Source organism: Acanthopagrus latus, chromosome 22 (genome assembly GCF_904848185.1).
Source record: "Acanthopagrus latus isolate v.2019 chromosome 22, fAcaLat1.1, whole genome shotgun sequence".
NCBI lineage: Eukaryota > Metazoa > Chordata > Actinopteri > Spariformes > Sparidae > Acanthopagrus > Acanthopagrus latus.
The window spans coordinates 24,549,732-24,568,234 of record NC_051060.1 but is presented as its reverse complement, the minus strand read 5'-3'; the positions used below and the strand labels follow the sequence as shown (position 1 = coordinate 24,568,234).

The 18,503-nt window shown below is 47.7% G+C and overlaps 3 protein-coding genes across 9 annotated transcripts; 2 read left to right on the top strand and 1 right to left on the bottom strand.

The window, feature by feature from the left end:
* Positions 1 to 257: 257 nt before the first annotated feature.
* paqr8 (progestin and adipoQ receptor family member VIII) lies at positions 258 to 4,132 on the bottom strand. 4 transcript variants are annotated; one of them, XM_037087026.1, is made up of 3 exons: positions 3,831 to 4,132; positions 1,353 to 2,510; positions 258 to 287 (listed from the first exon to the last, which is right to left on the bottom strand). In XM_037087026.1, the coding sequence occupies exon 2, from the start codon at positions 2,458 to 2,460 to the stop codon at positions 1,384 to 1,386; it is 1,077 nt and encodes a 358-aa protein (XP_036942921.1). In that variant the 5' UTR covers positions 2,461 to 2,510; positions 3,831 to 4,132; the 3' UTR covers positions 258 to 287; positions 1,353 to 1,383. The 4 variants fall into 4 exon arrangements, with proteins under 4 accessions (XP_036942921.1, XP_036942922.1, XP_036942920.1 ...); XM_037087027.1 differs by lacking the exon at positions 258 to 287 and adding an exon at positions 295 to 310; XM_037087025.1 differs by lacking the exon at positions 258 to 287 and having other exon boundaries at positions 1,220 to 2,510.
* Positions 4,133 to 4,802: 670 nt separating this feature from the next.
* On the top strand, positions 4,803 to 11,207 carry mcm3 (minichromosome maintenance complex component 3). Its single transcript, XM_037086508.1, has 17 exons — positions 4,803 to 4,877; positions 5,155 to 5,267; positions 5,952 to 6,160; positions 6,238 to 6,368; positions 6,475 to 6,713; positions 6,795 to 6,903; positions 7,245 to 7,398; positions 7,494 to 7,625; positions 7,935 to 8,143; positions 8,234 to 8,408; positions 8,503 to 8,629; positions 8,774 to 8,924; positions 9,172 to 9,312; positions 9,418 to 9,524; positions 9,603 to 9,676; positions 10,342 to 10,450; positions 10,641 to 11,207. The coding sequence occupies exons 1-17, from the start codon at positions 4,803 to 4,805 to the stop codon at positions 10,837 to 10,839; spliced, it is 2,454 nt and encodes an 817-aa protein (XP_036942403.1). The 3' UTR covers positions 10,840 to 11,207.
* A 145-nt stretch (positions 11,208 to 11,352) lies between these two features.
* On the top strand, positions 11,353 to 15,946 carry il17a/f3 (interleukin 17a/f3). 4 transcript variants are annotated; one of them, XM_037086511.1, is made up of 7 exons: positions 11,353 to 11,872; positions 12,158 to 12,313; positions 12,420 to 13,703; positions 14,385 to 14,518; positions 14,632 to 14,837; positions 14,919 to 15,062; positions 15,739 to 15,946. In XM_037086511.1, the coding sequence occupies exons 4-7, from the start codon at positions 14,510 to 14,512 to the stop codon at positions 15,860 to 15,862; spliced, it is 483 nt and encodes a 160-aa protein (XP_036942406.1). In that variant the 5' UTR covers positions 11,353 to 11,872; positions 12,158 to 12,313; positions 12,420 to 13,703; positions 14,385 to 14,509; the 3' UTR covers positions 15,863 to 15,946. The 4 variants fall into 4 exon arrangements, with proteins under 4 accessions (XP_036942406.1, XP_036942408.1, XP_036942410.1 ...); XM_037086513.1 differs by lacking the exons at positions 11,353 to 11,872; positions 12,158 to 12,313 and having other exon boundaries at positions 12,843 to 12,861; positions 13,522 to 13,703; XM_037086515.1 differs by lacking the exons at positions 11,353 to 11,872; positions 12,158 to 12,313; positions 12,420 to 13,703 and adding an exon at positions 13,714 to 14,144 and having other exon boundaries at positions 14,296 to 14,518.
* Positions 15,947 to 18,503: the final 2,557 nt, after the last annotated feature.

The window sequence follows — 18,503 nt, the reverse complement described above, 5'->3', positions numbered from 1 at the left end:
CGATCCAGTAGCATTGATGCAGAGTGAAAACGTGTCGCAGCCATCATTAACATGCTCCTTTATTTTGAAAATCCTTCGTCTGTGTCACTGTTTCCTCCCATCTCAGCTCCTTTCTGATTGGACGATTGGGTTGTTGTCCAAAGAATCAATCTTTTCATCTGGCTGTGTTTCACATGATGTAGCTATTCCTTTAATGACATAATTTGCTGATATATAATGTTTTGTAGTTGCAAAAACAAGAAGGTGGAGAACGAATTACACACACACACACACACACACACACACACCTCTTTGACACACACACACACACCTATTACTTGTTTAACAGCTCCATTCGTTCATAATCATCTCCTGAAGCGCTGCAGAACGGCCATTCTGTAACTCTCAGCAGCCTTCATTTGTTCCCTGTGTGGGATCTGTATGAGATCTGCTCAGAGGCACAAAGCAAAATCAATATCCACACCGTCACAGCGGGCGGAGGAGGAGGAGGACGAAGAGGAGGAGGAAGAGGAAGAGGAAGAGGAAGAGGAGGCCTGCAGGAATCAGGATAACCAGGCCGCCTGGAACTGGTCCCGAGGGAATTTACTCCATAGAGACAAAAGGTGTGTTCACCTGCTTAATGACTGAAACAGCATGGAGAGAACAGGCAGAACCACAGGGACACGACGACGATGACTCGTCTGCGTGTGAACAAACAATAAACAAGATTTGTATGTGTGTTAACATCAGCGTCCAAACATCTGGACTGATTTCACTGGTTCCTGTTACCTGATGCTTCCATCAAAATAGTTTAATTCAGGAACAACAACACGTTCTTGTCTTTTCCACACAGTCGCTGCCGTGGTGCCGTCTGACTGTCACATCTAACCCACCCAGTCGTCCACAGTAACCGGATCTGTCGGCCCACGTCTGTGAAACCGAGAGATCCAGATGTGCCGTCTCAGTCTTGTCTCGTCTCTTTCGATGTTGCAGCTGCTGCTCAGCTCAGAGAAGCTTTAATGGCAAACAGGATTGTCTAATGTAACACTGGAGAGGCAGGTTTGGAGTAGAGTCATAGATCTTAGTATCAAACGAGGTAATTAGTGTATTTCATCAAGTTAAAGAACAGATATAAACAAAGGTTTCATACTGACAGACTGACTCATGAGCAGCAGGTAAAAGGGAGGATGCTCACAAATAGTTAAATCATTAGTTAAACTCTTCAGACACGTGTCAAGAAATTCTTTCACATTATTTTATTGTTCAAATACTCTCAGAGGAAAACACATTCATTCATTTATTTATTTACCAAACAAAAACATTTAAAGATGGCTGGATTTCATCATTAATTATGAGATCATTTAAACTGTCACACACACACACACACACACACACACACACTCGTCACTCTTCTCTCTCTTTATCCTGCAGGAACTTCTTCATGCGCGTCATCGTGAAGAGCGCCGTCAGCAGGCAGCACAGGAACAGGACGGGGAAGGACACACAAGCCCACCACAGCTGCCTTTCTCCAAACACCTCCACCACAGTGTCCCTCCGCCCGGCGTAGTCCCTGAACAGAGCCTCCAGCTGGAACATGGTGCACAGAGACAAGAACACGTGGAAGATCTGGTGACCTTGACCCACAAAGTCACAGCGGCCCGGGAAGAAGCGCTCGGGGATGGGACAGGAGAAGAAGAGCGCCGACAGCAGGAAAGAGACGATCTGGAGGGCGTGGAAGGGCAGCGAGGGCTCCTGTGTCCAGGGGACGGTGAGCAGGCGGTGGGCAACGGGGCTGATGTCCAGCACGTACGCCAGCGTGGTGGGGATCAGCTGGCAGATCTTACGCTGCAGTGGGTAAGGCCGCCGATACCTGAACTTAGCAAAACAGCAGCCGGCGCAGGAGAGCCACCCAAAGAAGGCAGCCCCGGGTAGAAACATCTGCCCGATGCAGCTGTCTCTCCACGCCGGCTCTGACGTGTAGAAGTAGTGTCCGAGCGAGCAACCATACTGATACACGGCCACGCCCACGTAGTCCATGAAGAAGACGGAGTAGTGTGCATGTTCAGAGCGAGACTGCAGGAGGTGAGCCGCCACGCTGAAGAACAGATAGGTGAGGGCCGACACCAGGAACACAGTCAGAGGTAGAGAGGCTGCGTCCAAGGTGTACCCCAGGGCGCCGACGTTGGCCCACCAGCGGAGCAGCAGCACAGGGCCCGCCAACAGGTGAGTCCACACGTTCAGGGATTCATTGTGTCTCTGGAAGAGGCTGAGGAGGTAGCAGTGCCAGGCCTGCTGGACGGGGCGGTAGCCCGACAGGATGTAGGGCTCTCGGAACAGGCTGGGGACCTGGGAGACGGCGACGGTTGGGCTGGGGGATGGAATGGAGGAAGAAGGGATGAGGTCTGTGAGGCGCGGCAGGTGGACCAGGTGCTTGATGCTCAGCGTCAAAGGGCTGAGACGCTGCAGAATGTCGCCCGACATGGCTGGACGACGAACGGAGGAGAGGAAGAGGAGGCGGAGTGAAGAACAGCCTGAGGATGACAAAATGTCAAAGAGACAGTAAACAACAGGAAGCACAGACAGACAACAGCAGCTGTCGCTGGCAGCAGTTAGCAGTTAGCAGTTAGCAGTTAGCAGCAGTTAGCAGTTACTCAGTTCTTACACATTTCACCTCTAAGTATATTTCATATCAGACACTTTTATTTGTATTGTTTTAATACAATAACTTAACTAACCCTACTTTTACTCAGCTATGACTTTTTACACCACTGGTAACAAACAAGCAGTATCATGTCTGGAGACTACGATATGTAGGCTGAGTCATGTCCTTCATTTATTTAATTTAATAAAATTTAATTTGATTTAATTTGATGTATTCATATGTACAAGATTAAACACAAATATTGCCAATTAATGCACTGTACCAGAGTTAGCTTAGAGTTAATTTACATCTTGACAGTTGATAATTAAAACTTCACATATTATAGAATATTACATATAATACATCACTGAAAAACAACTAATAAAGAAAATTATAATGAACAGAAGACATGCACACACAGAATATATTAAACAAGTTAATAAATAATACAAATATCAGATATATAATGGAGTGTTTTGGCAATATTTTGATTAATTGTGCTTAAAGGATGTGATATAATAACGTGAAGAGAAAAGAAAGTAACATCTGAACTTTATCTGACAGGAGGTTTTCGTCTGACAGATTTCACATGTTTTTCTCATTTTCTGGGTAATAATCAGAAAAACAAACAAATACATGACAACATGCATGACAGACATTCCTCTCTGTGTGAGTCATGTGCATGAAAAGCAGGTATGAAGTTAAACCTGCAACAACCAGCTACAAACACACAGGGAAAAATGTCGACAGCTGCTGTCTCCAAGGTGAACAGGCACCTACTGAGGCAACCACACAAACAGCCACCCGTCTGAGAAAGACTGCTGCTGAACACCTCCACGACCATTCACCCTCAGAAACTCTGACAAACTGACCTGAAATATCTGCACAATTTTAAATCTAACAAGTAGAAATAAAGGTTTTCTTGATACATCAACAAAGTGACGTCTCCACCTGCTGCAGGTGTGTTTGAGTCCATGAAGAAATACCACATAAAGTTCTCTTTTCCTTTAATTCAGCTCAATGTTGCCACATGGAAACTTCACTTTATCCTTTACGTGTCAACACAGAAGAAGAAAAATAAAAACAGCTCACACAGTCACAAAGTAGAAGTGATTTACATGGTGAACATGGAGCGTGTCCAAACAAACACTCTGTCACACACAAGTGTGGCTGTGTTGCCGGGATCAGAGAAGAAGAAACATCAGCTCACCTGCCCGTGTGGATGCAGCACACCGGTTGCTCCTCTGCTGCAGTCTCTGAAGAATAACCAGGCTGACTGTGTCTCCTCCTGCACACTACAGCATGCTGAGGTAGAGAGGTGTTGCAGAGGCTGCAGGGAGGTGAGGGCTGAAAACACACAGTGGAGAGAGGGGGCGGGGCTTCAATGACCGGAAACGCCCCCCCCCCCAACAAATTACAGTGTTACAGTATATTCTTACACAACACATGGAAAGGTGTTTATACCTTGAGTTTGAGTTTGTTTTATTTAATTATTTTTAAGGAGAAAATTGTTTTTAATAAGCAAAATACTTTGTTAGTTAGTTTGATACATTATGACAAAATGTTCAGTAAGTAGGATACATTTGAAAAATATAAAATAAAAACGATATTGTATGTTTAATGTTGTATGTGTGTCTCCATCTTCTGTCTGCTATGATACAGTGCGTCTGCAGGTATTCAGGATACACACATATATAGAAAGACATTAATTACACTTTAAAATTATTTAAATAATGTATTTGTTGTTCAAATAATTTGTAAGTTATAAACAAGTGAATCCCAGATGAACATGTTAATATCAGCTTGAGTTTAAAAGACGTTATCAAAAGTTAATCTGATGTTTCTGTCGCCATCTGCTGGACAGTTTGTTTACGTCAGCTGCACTCCCTCCTTCCTCACAGCCCCGCCCCTTCCTGCTCCGTTTTTCGCGCGAATTCTTCGAGGGGCGGGATCACGTGGTGTCGACCCCGGGTTCTTATTGGACAGCCCGCACGTTCGCCCGCCGACTATGCAGACGAGCGCGTGCCGAGTTGACCAATCGGGTGTCGCGCTCGGCTTGTGCCGGGAACGCAGTGGCGCGAAAACCTCTCAGTCTCTGTTCTGTCGGCAGCGGAGCGACACGTCCCACCAGACTCCAGCCAGGATTTTAAAGATTTAACGTCTAAAAACTAAAAAACTAACAATGGCAACCGACGTGGTGGATGACCGGGAGATGAGGGAGGCGCAGAGGGACTACCTGGACTTCCTGGACGACGACGTAAGTCCTGATCTGTTTCTTCTTTTATGAGATGAAAATTAGAAACCATGCGGTCACAACAAAAGACAGAAGCTCAAGTCTAAAAATATCTCTTTAAAACATCAGTTCACTAAAGCAACACGGTTTTATTCACCCTGTTGTCAGAGTTTAGTCTGTTTGGAAGCTTATTTTAATGTGTTTGTTTTCAAGTTGATGCCTCTTTGTGCTGAAGACGAGAGAAACTGTTATCACGTGTATTTAGGATGAAAATGATTAAAACAACGTTCATGTTCTGCAGCAAGACCAGGGAGTTTACCAGAGCAAAGTCCGGGACATGATCAGCGAGAACAAAGCTCGACTCATCGTCAACATCAACGACCTGAGGAGGAAGAACGAGGCCCGGGCTGCCAAGTGAGTGTGTGTGTGTGTGCGTGTGTGTGTGTGTGTGTGTGTGAGAGACATGAATATCAAACATTATACAAATATTATTCTTTTAACCCTCAGATCCATAAGTGGGTCAAACATGTATATCTACAAGATGAAAAGTTGTCATCATTTATATTCCATGTTTTTGTTGAACTGACATTTAAAGTTTGAGCTCATCTTTTAATATGTTTAAAGAAATTGTAGTTTTGTGGCTGTCATGAATGTTTATTGTGCATCAAACACTTTACATGTCCATCGTTACTGCAGAAGATTCAAATTTTTCTGAGCAATATTGTGATTTAAATTGAATTTAAAGTTGTTCCAGCTCAATATTCACTGCGTAATTGATTTTAAAACGTGATGGAGAGTAACCACATCGATTTACAGGTTTTAGAGTATTCATAGTTGTTCTGTTGTACGTGTCCTTGAAGCTGAACTGCCGCCTTTCTCTGTTAATAAATCCTTAAAAAGGCTGCTGTTCGGTCATAGGACGCCATTTATCAGCACCACAGATGTGAAGCTGTACCTGGGATTCACGTGTTGTTGTTGGCATATGTTTACACAGCTGATCGGCGAGCACTATTGTCACATGACACGTGTGAAAGATAGTGTGTTATTATAGTTACAGTCGTTTCATCCAGCACCCAAACCTTCTCCCGTCTCCGTCAGACTGATGAGCAATGCCTTTGAGGAGCTGCTGGCGTTCCAGCGCGCTCTGAAGGACCTGGTGGCCTCGGTGGACGCCACCTACGCCAAGCAGTACGAGGAGTTCTACGTGGGCCTGGAGGGCAGCTTCGGCACCAAGCACGTCACCCCTCGCACCCTGACCTCCCGCCTGCTGGGCAGCATGGTGTGTGTGGAGGGCATCATCACCAAATGTGAGTAGGATTGTTGGCGATCACTTGTTTCAGAACGTTAAGAGCTTGGACATCATCATCTTCTCGTTCTTCTTCAGGTTCTCTGGTGCGTCCTAAAGTGGTGCGCAGCGTCCACTACTGTCCCGCCACCAAGAAGACGATGGAGAGGAAATACACCGACATGACCTCACTGGATGCTTTTCCCTCCAGCGCCATCTACCCCACCAAGGTACCTGCAGCAGCCGGGATATTTGGTTTTTACTTTCCAGATAGTTGAAGGCATTCTGTTGTAGATGTGACGGCCTTAACTTTTCTTACTCCTCCTCTCTGGACAGGACGAGGAGAACAACCCTCTGGAGACAGAGTTTGGGCTCTCCGTCTACAAGGACCACCAGACCATTACAGTGCAGGAGATGCCAGAGAAAGCCCCGGCTGGACAGCTGCCTCGCTCTGTGGACATCATCCTGGACAACGACCTGGTGGACGTGGTCAAACCCGGAGACAGAATCCAGGTCATCGGAACGTACCGCTGCCTGCCCGGAAAGAAGGGAGGGTTCACCTCCGGCACGTTCAGGTGAGCTGGAATACAACGTGTTCTGGAGCTGCTGAGTTCATCCTGCTTCTGTTACTGATCCGTCTCCTTCTGTCTTCACAGAACCATCATGATCGCCTGCCACGTGAAACAGATGAGCAAGGAAGTGTCTCCGTACTTCTCAGCAGATGACGTCGCCAAAATCAGGAACTTCAGCAAGACTCGCTCCATGGTGAGGCTCTTTGTTAGTGTTGTCACTTCAACTTAAAGGTGCAGTGTGTAAGATTTTGTCAAACAAATGGGAGGCAACATGTATCACCAGGGTAGCGGCTAACTGCTGCTATCTGTAGCTGCCCTTTTCCAGTTAGCTCAGTCAGCTGTGCAGCTAGTGGTTGGGACTATTGTCTGGGCGCACACAACCTTCAGTAAATGTCTCTGCGACACCACAAGTAGCCATCATAATGTCAAAATTTGCTATTTATTTACATTCTGTTGTTAATTTGAGTATCTTTTTAACGTTTTCAAGTGAAATTCTTCCATAAAGCCGTTTCTCTTTTGAATGTTTCTCCTCAGGATGTGTTCGACCAGCTGTCTCGCTCACTGGCTCCCAGTATCCACGGCCACGAGTACATCAAGAAGGCCATCCTCTGCATGTTGCTGGGCGGCGTGGAGAAGGTTCTGGAGAACGGATCACGTATCAGAGGAGACATCAACATCCTGCTGATCGGTACCAGAGGTTTTCTGCTAACGTACTCATGGAGCCAGGACACGTGTCGGGGACGTTGTGGTTAATGAGATCTCTCTCCTTGTATTCATCACCAGGCGATCCATCGGTAGCAAAGTCCCAGCTGCTGCGTTACGTGCTCCACACGGCGCCCAGGGCGATCCCCACCACCGGGCGAGGCTCGTCTGGAGTGGGTCTGACTGCTGCCGTCACCACCGACCAGGAGACCGGTATGACACACTCCTATCTGTACCAGCACTGCAGCGCTAAACTGATCAGCCATCGTCATGAATTGGCGACTCGGTTGTCTAAATTTCTGATTCCATCTTCATAAATGTGAAGATATTTGATCATCTCAGGCTTTGAGAAACAGTGATTGTCACTTTTTGCTCATTTCTGACGTGTTATAAATCAAACAGCTGATCGACTGGTTGGAAATAAATATGAGAATAATAGTTTACTGTGTCTGACACGTCAGTTTGGAGTGGATCCTGCTGACTCTCCAGCCACTGATGTGTTTTTATTTCTCTCCCCTGAAGGCGAGCGTCGTCTGGAGGCAGGCGCCATGGTTCTGGCTGACCGCGGCGTGGTGTGCATCGACGAGTTTGACAAAATGTCCGACATGGACCGCACGGCCATCCACGAGGTGATGGAGCAGGGCCGCGTTACCATCGCCAAGGCCGGCATCCACGCCCGCCTCAACGCCCGCTGCTCCGTGCTGGCGGCTGCCAACCCGGTCTACGGCAGGGTGAGACGTCCACCAGCGTGTTTGAGCTTTCAGACACAAACATGTCGCTCAACTCTGATCTTTATTTAAAAATCGGCTCTGTCTCTGCAGTACGACCAGTATAAAACCCCCATGGAGAACATCGGCCTCCAGGACTCCCTGCTGTCCCGTTTTGACCTCCTGTTTATCGTGCTGGATCAGATGGATCCCGAGCAGGACCGCGAGATCTCGGATCACGTGCTGAGGATGCACCGCTACCGTGACCCCCGTGAGCAGGAGGGAGCAGGTACTGATCCTCAGGACTGTCTAACACTCTGTTCTCCATCATTAACCCGTGTTTGTTTAAATAAGAGTCTAACTGTGTTCTGGTGGTTCTGCAGCCATGGCTCTGGGTGGGACAGTCGACATCCTGGCCACAGACGACCCAGACGCTGTTGCAGAAGAGCACGAGGAGCTGCAGATCTACGAGAAACACAACAACCTGCTGCATGGAAGCAAGAGAAAGAAGTACGACCACGCACAACATGCAGCTTCAAAAAAAACCAGCAACTTACGTTCTTATTGTTCTCAAACAGATAAAATAGTTTGGTAGATAAACTAAACAGTGAGATGGCTGTATTTATCTAAAGCCTGGAGTGTTTCCTGTTTCAGGGATAAGATTGTGAGTAAGGAGTTCATGCGGAAGTACATCCACATCGCCAAAGCTGTGACACCCGTGCTGACAGAGGAGGCAGCCAATCACATCGCAGAAGAGTACTCGAGACTGAGGAGCCAGGAGCAGATGGGTGCTGACATCGCCAGGGTGAGCAGGAACGCACACACACACACACACACACACACACACACACACACACACACACACACACACACACACACACCTTTTTACATGACAGCAGTGTGTAAACTAGTTCCTATAACAGGCCAAACAAACGATCTGTTGCTCTTGGAGAAACTCTGCAGATGTAGAGCTGTTACTTCCTGATGTGTTGGGATGATGTGACCTCCTTCCTCCTCCTCCTCCTCCTCCTCCTCCTCCTCCTCCTCCTCAGACCTCTCCTGTGACAGCCCGAACGCTGGAGACTCTGATCCGTCTGTCCACGGCACATGCCAAGGCCCGAATGAGCAAAGCCATCGAGCTGGAGGACTCAGAAGTGGCCGTGGAGCTCGTCCAGTTTGCCTACTTTAAAAAGGTTTGTGCTGCTGGAGGATGTCTGCTGAAGAGCAGAGCGATGATGTGTCTACAGGGGGAAGTCATGTGGAGGAAGCTCATGTCTGAGGCTTGTTTTGTTCTGCAGGTTCTGGAGAAAGAGAAGAAACGCTCACGAAAAGAGAGGGACTCTGGCTCAGAGGGCGAGGAGGAAGAGTCGGCCACTGAGCCTTCACAGAAGTCTGCGAGGAAGAGGTAGATCAGCCAGTACGCGCTGATGGAAGGCTGCCGCTCTGTTGTCAGTTCAGTAACAGTACTGTGTGTGTCCTGCAGGGGGCGGCGTGGCTCTCAGGGCAGCGAGCCCTACAGCCCGTATGACTTCAGCGAGGAGCAGAACGTCCCCGAGCGTAAGTAGAGCTGATGTGAAGTACTTTGAAATGTAGAGAAGTGGTAGAAAATGAAAATACTAGTAAGAGTGATGTGTTAATGTTTTGCTCTGCTTCCATCTGAAATCTGTCCTCACATGTCAGTTTCACAGTGCAACAGTTTACATTAAACACTCAGATTCCTGCAGCCAGGACCAGATATACTGTAATATATAACAGTATAACAACTCAGGGTCCATTCAGCTTCACAACACATGAGCTTTCTGTTGTTACTTCATGTTAAAGATGCTGATGATACTTTGAAGTGTGAAGGCAGGCAGAGTCTGAATACGTCTTCCACCTGCACGTGTCGGGCCTCAGCAGAACATCTGAACTTATTATTTAATTTTTGGGATTTGAAACAGTTTCTGGGGCTTTTTAAATGGCCAACATCTGTCTTTACCTTCTTGTTCTTCAGTCAGCATGTTTAATAACTCCACACTGAAATCATAACAGCCTGTTCATTTCTTCCATCTGCAGATTTTAATTTTTTGGGTTCCTTGTAAAATTTACAGGATTAATTCTCTCAGAACTTGAACAAAGTTTGTCTTGTATCTATAAGTTAATAACCCATCAGAATCTTGTGGATTGGAATTGGTTTCTGTTATCAGTTTCAGTTCTCATGCTGGTGGTTTTGTCGTTTTCAGTTCAGGCTGGCATCCCGAAACCATCCAAGCCACGTCAGGAGGAGGAGGAGGAGGAGGAGGCGATGGATGCCACGTCACAGGCTGAAGCCTCCGACCTCTCTGCAGAGAGGTGGGTGACCCATTCAATCAGCTCAGTAACAGTTACAAGTGTAAACTATTAATAAATGATAACACGGATCATGAAATATGATGAATGAAATGAATGGGCATGTTAACTTTTAGCCGATGACTGTGTGAGACATGGAACTGTGACGTGTTTGATGACGTGTAATCAGTCGTCTGCTCGTTTCCTCCTCCAGGCTGAAGGAGTTCAAGTCGTCGCTGTTCGCCGTCTTCCAGTCGGCTCACGCTCAGTCGGTGAAGATGAACACTCTGATGGACGACATCAACAAGGAGCGTGAGAAGCGATTCTCAGAGCCGGAGGTCCGGTCCGCTCTGAGGCGCATGCAGGACGACAACCAGGTCATGGTGGCCGACGACATCATCTTCCTCATCTGAGGGAGGCGAGGAAGACGACTGTTTGATGTCACGGACTCTGAAAGAAGCGCTGGTTTATTCTCACATGTACAGACTGGACGCCTCATCTGGATTCAGTTGTTGATGGATTTGGATCCATTATTATGTTTATTGTTCATCAGCAGCAGAGAAACGGTCCAGTTTAAATCTGTTCTGCTGCGGTCGTGTTGCTTCTGATGTCCTTATAACTGTATGAGAGCAGATCTGTTGGTGTAACTCAACTGTTCTGTTCAGCAGTGAAACTTTAAGGACGTTACTAAGTAGCTCCACCAACACTTTGTGTATATAGATAAAGATGTTTTGAAATGTAAGTGTAGTTGTGTATTAAAAAATAAAATGTAATGCTGGGAGCAGCTCTGTGTGCACAGCGTCTACATACTCTAATGTTTATATTTCACAGAACAAAGTTATAATTCTGTTATGACTTCATGATTTCCCAGAACAGCTGTTGTCAAATGATGAAACCTCCTCCTGCTCCCTGAGCGGTGTGTTTACAAGAAGCATGGTCTCTGACAGCCCCCGATCGAGTCCAGACCCGGTTCTGTGTGGGAGGCCGGCCCTGCAGATGTTGTACCACGCACCCACAGAGAAGGTGTTCCGCTTCCCCCCTGTTAACAGTGGATCGGGGTCACCATGACGCAGGTGATGGTTGAGGCGGTGGGGCTGCAGAGCGTCGCTGCACCCACTCTGCAGGTCCTGTAACGTTACTGAACTGTTGTAGCTCGCAGCTCGGCGGGACTCGAGGCGACGACCTCTGTGCACCACCCACGGCTGACTCATATCACAACCTGCATCAGAAGCTGCAGCCCGCACCTTCTCACGTCTTTCCCCTCAGATAAGTTTTCAGTTTCAGATTCTTTTATAGCTGGTCGTCAGACTCGCAGTGAGCTTCCAGCGGCTGCTCCTTCTCTTTTCTCTTTAGTTTAGATCAACATGTTTATTTGCTTTCTTGCGTGGATGAGATGATGCCGTCACCGTGATAAGTCTGGTAAACAGACCTACAAGCAGCTCCTAGGTTAGCTTAGCACAAAGAATGAAACGAGTAAATTATCATGTCTCGTTTGAGAGATATACAGTAAAAACAAGTTGTGGTTTCTTGAAGGTTTTGCGGCCTTCAGGCAGAGCGAGGCCGATTGTTTTCCCCTGGTTCCACTCTGTATGCTATGCTAAGCTAACTGGCTGCTGGCCTTAGCTTCCTGTCTGAGGGTCACAGAAATAACAAAAAGATATAACTGCAAAAGTTTCCTTCATTCCCTGGAAGTTTTCTGCACTTCACATCAACAGTTCTCTCTCATTTCAGAACAGAACTGGACGGTCCTTTCAGCAGGTCCAGACTAAATGGGCTTCTTCAGCAGATCAAGAAAACTGCAGCTGCATCAGAAGCGGATCAGAACCGACGGTATCAGCACAGTCAGGCGCTCAGTGAGGTTCACACAGTGATCAGGGGGATTTTACAGTGAGGAAGTTGTTGATACTCATCATTCTTTCATGGTGAAGAAATGCATCAGATGAATCTGGACTGACTGCTGCTGTGACCATGTGTTTGTTTCTGTCTTCATCAGAGCTGCACCGGGTCCAGTCGGCCCGGCCATCAGAACCATGGGACACTAGACTGGTTTAGTTTATTTCTCCTGGTCATCCCAGATCATCTCATTTCTCTTTGTGGATATAAAATCACAGCTCTGCATTAATATTCTGTGTCCTGAACTTTTCTCTCCTCTCCCTTTCATTCGTTGCAGCTCGGCTCGCCATGTTAAAGTCTTCAAACCCCTCCCGTGTGTAGAAACTAAAAGCCACCAATGATCAGATTTTGTTTGCTCATGCTTCTGATATAAACACAGAACATGTCATGAGAACGTTCTGACCTGCAGCAGAGAACCTCGTCTGTCTGCAGCCGGCTCAGATCTGCAGGACGTCGCAGCGTCTTTCAGCACTCTGTTTCTGTTTTACGCTCCTCTACTGTCCTCCTCAGATCCAGACTCTCTGTCTACAGAAGCCGCTGCTGTAAGAGATTTGATGAACACACTGTGACATGTTCAGCACACAGACTGAGTTAGCGACCGAGCGGCTGGTAAATACTGTGAAGCGTTTAGCCGCTACAGAGGGAGTTTTGTTTCCCTGGAGCCTCGATTATACTCCAGAACATACGTGCACGCAGTTAGTTCAGGTCAGTACATCAGTATTTATGTGTATCAAATCAAAAACACATCCTTGCTGGAAATAAAAATGGTGTTTTATATGTTTTTCTTTCAAACAATCACAAAAAACAAACTAGTGACGACGTCACTGCCTTTCTTCAAACTCATCTTCCATCTTGGTTTTCCATCACACAGCGACGCAGGTGCTCGCTGTTATTAGACGTACGTGGAGGTTCAGTCACGTTCACACAAAAACTTTTTTCACTCAACTTAAAAACAGCAAAATTCTGAAGTTGGTAGAATAAAGTCCAACAGACAGAACAAATGTGTCATGTGGCCAAGAAATGTTTTATCCACATGATTCTGGAACAGTTAGTTAATACGGAGGAACATGAATGTTGTAGTGACTTCATTTATTTTATTTTGATGATGACACATCATAGATGTGTCACATGACCCTTGTTTGATCCTCAGGTGATGGAATGAACCTTTGATCCGTTCTGACACCATTTCTCTTCACATCCAGCCGAGCCGTGCTGCAGTCAGTGGCCTCCTTCAGTCATACGAGACTCGGAGAGAGCAGATGTTATCACGCCGCTCGTCGTTCTGCTGATTTATTCCCAGAACCAGAAGACTTTCAGGCGTTTACCTGACCTACATCGCTTGGCGTGGGATGGCAGGGAGGAGTTACTAGTAACGTGTCTTTATGTGAGTCAGATTGAAGTTAAAGTTCACACTGATGAGTCTGTGTTGTTCTCTTAAAGGGACGTAACAAAGTGTTGGTTCCCTCTGAGACCCCTGATAAAACATGATAACTTTACCTCCCAGTGAAACGTCTCTGACAGTCTCCTGTGAGTTTTGTGACAGAGGTGCAGCAGCTCTGATCACATGATAGAAGATGTAAATCTCAGTCTGTGTTTTTATGACATTCTCAGTATAAATCACGACTTTCTGAATGTTGAACACAGCTGGTTCCTCTTGCAGGATTATTTTAAACAACATCACAAACAGTTGTTTGACTGTTTTAACTTTTGGTTTAGAGTGAAGAAATCCCCTGTGGTTCAGTGAAAAATGTTTCAGCTGGAGTGGCAGATTTTCTTTTTTGCCAGATAAGCAGGATGCAGTGTTCTTCACAGACACGTGAGAAAGGTTTTCACACCTTCTGATCTCATCTCGCTCATCAAAGGTGGAAATTCTGACAGGAATATGGACTAAAAGTACAAAAGATCAGCACATTTGTATTCAAATGCAAGACTGCCTTATCAACCTTTCTTCTCTCTGTGTTTTAAATCAATCAAAGACGATGAAACGTGAATTCACAGGTGGATCTAAAACAGGCACCACAAAGACAAAAAACTGCTGACCAAAGAAAAGTTATCTGGTTGACAGATCGAGAGGTGTATCTCCAGCATCAGAGACAGTCATAGCGGAAACGTCTTGCCGACACACAAACTCAGAGCTGCATATAAACACAGAGAGCGTGCAGTCGTCAGCAGACAGCAGGCGGCTCGGTCATGGCGCTGGTGAGTTCTGGTCTTTCATTCATCGCCATCATTTGCCTTTTGACTAAGTATCCTCTTATGGACCTCGACTCTCTAGCTGCTGTTCGTTTCTTCCTCTGTGTTCTGGTGTTCAGGTTTTCAGAGCTTTGCTGGTGCTCGGCCTCGCCACGCTGCTGCACGCTGGCAGGAGAGGCCAGACGATCTCGGTGAAACTGGGCCGGGGAACCGGACTGAGGGGCAGGACGGTGAGACTGCACCTGGACCCGTCGGTGCAAACTCAGATCAGCAGCACGACCAACTCAGACATCGCCGACATGTCTCTGACGCCGTGGACGTACAGGTGAAGCTTTTTATTCCACTTCTTCTCACAGTTTGTGTCAAATAACTGGAATCATAACTGTGTTTTTCCGTCCCTCTGTAGAGAATCCTGTGAGCCAGCTCGCCTGCCGCAGCAGATCTCTCACGCTCAGTGTTTGACCTCCGGCTGTCTGAGCCTGCAGGGTGGAGCAGAGGATGCAGCTCTGGAGGCTCAACCCATCTACTACCAGGCCCTGGTCCTCCACAGGTGAGTTACCCTGGTCTTTATGATGCAGTCTTTGCCAGTAACGGTGCTACAAATATGCTCCTGTGAGTTCAGCAAGTGAGGACAGGCCAACCCAGATATCAATGTGAACTGTAATTAGAGGAGCATAAACTCATCTTTATCTGCTGTATTTCCTGTTTAAAGAGGCTGCAGAGTGAGAAGTAACAGTCAGAGTCAGAGGTGTAAACTGAGTGTTGTGTGAGAGTTCAGAGTCAAAGATCAGTTTGATTCTTCACCAGATAGTTTTCATGTTTAGCTCCCAGCAGGCTGACAGCAGATCAGTGTTTCCCAGGAGGTAAACAGTGTGTAAGTGTATGTCATGAGACACATGGCTGATAAATCACGAGAATGTGAAAACTGAAAGTGATCTGATGTCTGTTATCTTCTGTACTGAGGTTAAACTCTGCTCAGCCACAACACGTATCACAGTAAATGTTGGCGGACACGATGCACGAGAAACAAAACTACCTCTTTAAATATTAACATAAAGACTGTGGTGCCAGTTTTCTTTCTATTCTGCACTTTTCTACGAGGTCTGTAAATGTTTGTCTACATAAAAAGGTTCCATATGAGTTTCTCATAATGTGTCTTTGTCTCTTCAGAGCATATTGATCGATCACATCTGTATTTGTGTGTATTGATTTCCCTTCTGCTGCAGAGTCCAGAGGCTCAGTGAGAGAGGAGGGAGGAAGCTCAGGAGGAGCTACAGCTTCCGGCTGAAGACGGAGAGGATCCCAGTGGGCTGCACCTGTGTGAGGCCCAGCGTCGTCCTGCAGCAGTGACACACCTGACACACACCTGACACACACCTGACACACACCTGACACACCTGACACACACCTGACACACACCTGACACACCTGACACACACCTGACACACACCTCTGACACACCTGACACACACCTGACACACACCTGACACACACCTGACACACACCTGACACACCTGACACACACCTGACACACCTGACACACACCTGACACACACCTCTGACACACCTGACACACACCTGACACACACCTGACACACACCTCAAACACACCTGACACACCTGACACACACCTGACACACACCTCTGACACACCTGACACACACCTGACACACACCTGACACACCTGACACACACCTCTGACACACCTGACACACACCTGACACACACCTGACACACACCTCAAACACACCTCAAACACACCTGACACACCTCAAACACACCTGACACACACCTCACACACCTGACACACACCTGACACACACCTGACACACCTGACACACACCAGACACACACCAGACACACACCAGACACACACCTGACACACACCTGACACACACCAGGCACACACCTGACACACCTGACACACACCTGACACACACCTGACACACACCTCACACACACCTGACACACCTCACACACACCTGACACACACCTGACACACACCTCACACACACCTCACACACCTGACACACACCTGACACACACCTGACACACACCAGACACACACCTGACACACACCTGACACACACCTGACACACCTCTGACACACCTGACACACCTGACACACACCTGACACACACCTCAAACACACCTGACACACCTGCCACACACCTGACACACACCTCAAACACACCTCAAACACACCTGACACACACCTCAAACACACCTGACACACACCTGACACACACCTCAAACACACCTGACACACCTCAAACACACCTCACACACCTGACACACACCTGACACACACCTGACACACCTGACACACCTGACACACACCTGACACACCTGACACACACCTGACACACACGACACACACCTGACACACACCTGACACACACCTGACACACACCTGACACACACCTGACACACCTGACACACACCAGACACACACCAGACACACACCTGACACACACCTGACACACACCTGACACACCTCACACACACCTGACACACACCTGACACACACCTCACACACACCTGACACACCTCACACACACCTGACACACACCTGACACACACCTCACACACACCTCACACACCTGACACACACCTGACACACACCTGACACACACCAGACACACACCTGACACACACCTGACACACACCTGACACACCTCTGACACACCTGACACACCTGACACACACCTGACACACACCTCAAACACACCTGACACACCTGCCACACACCTGACACACACCTCAAACACACCTGACACACACCTGACACACACCTCAAACACACCTGACACACACCTGACACACACCTCAAACACACCTGACACACCTCAAACACACCTCACACACCTGACACACACCTGACACACACCTGACACACACCTGACACACCTGACACACACCTGACACACCTGACACACACCTGACACACACGACACACACCTGACACACACCTGACACACACCTGACACACACCTGACACACACCTGATACACACCTCAAACACACCTGACACACACCTGACACACCTGACACACACCTCTGACACACCTGACACACCTGACACACACCTGACACACACCTCAAACACACCTCAAACACACCTCAAACACACCTGACACACCTCAAACACACCTGACACACACCTCACACACCTGACACACACCTGACACACACCTGACACACACCAGACACACACCAGACACACACCAGACACACACCAGACACACACCAGGCACACACCTGACACACACCAGGCACACACCTGACACACCTCACACACACCTGACACACACCTGACACACACCAGACACACACCTCACACACACCTGACACACCTGACACACACCTCACACACACCTGACACACACCTGACACACACCTGACACACCTCACACACACCTGACACACCTGACACACACCTGACACACCTGACACACCTGGCACACACCTGACACACACCTGACACACATCTGACACACTCCTCACACACACCTCAAACACACCTGACACACACCTGACACACACCAGACACACACCTCACACACACCTCACACACACCTGACACACCTCACACACACCTGACACACCTCACACACACCTGACACACCTGACACACACCTGACACACACCTGACACACACCTGACACACACCTGACACACGCCTGACACACACCTGACACACCTGACACACACCTGACACACCTCACACACCTGACACACCCCACACACACCTCACACACACCTGACACACACCTGACACACCTCACACACCAGACACACCTCACACACACCTGACACACACCTGACACACCTCACACACCTGACACACACCTGAGTCCTGCAACAGCTTCAGGGCCTGCAGTTGATTGTGGTGCCCTCGTGTGGACGAGAGACGACAGAGCAGCTTCTCGTCCTCAGCAGCCAAACAGGAGAGTTTTCATTTTGTGACTTATTAACAACCTCATTAACA

Excerpts from the sequence above, each read along its gene's own strand:
- paqr8 (XM_037087026.1), bottom strand. The coding sequence starts at position 2,460 with ATGTCGGGCGACATTCTGCAGCGTCTCAGCCCTTTGACGCTGAGCATC.
- mcm3 (XM_037086508.1), top strand. The coding sequence starts at position 4,803 with ATGGCAACCGACGTGGTGGATGACCGGGAGATGAGGGAGGCGCAGAGG. Across the intron at positions 6,369-6,474 it reads GCGCCATCTACCCCACCAAG|GACGAGGAGAACAACCCTCT; the intron begins GTACCTGCAGCA and ends CTCTCTGGACAG. Across the intron at positions 9,525-9,602 it reads CAGAAGTCTGCGAGGAAGAG|GGGGCGGCGTGGCTCTCAGG; the intron begins GTAGATCAGCCA and ends TGTGTCCTGCAG.
- il17a/f3 (XM_037086511.1), top strand. Across the intron at positions 14,838-14,918 it reads CTGACGCCGTGGACGTACAG|AGAATCCTGTGAGCCAGCTC; the intron begins GTGAAGCTTTTT and ends GTCCCTCTGTAG. Across the intron at positions 15,063-15,738 it reads CAGGCCCTGGTCCTCCACAG|AGTCCAGAGGCTCAGTGAGA; the intron begins GTGAGTTACCCT and ends CTTCTGCTGCAG.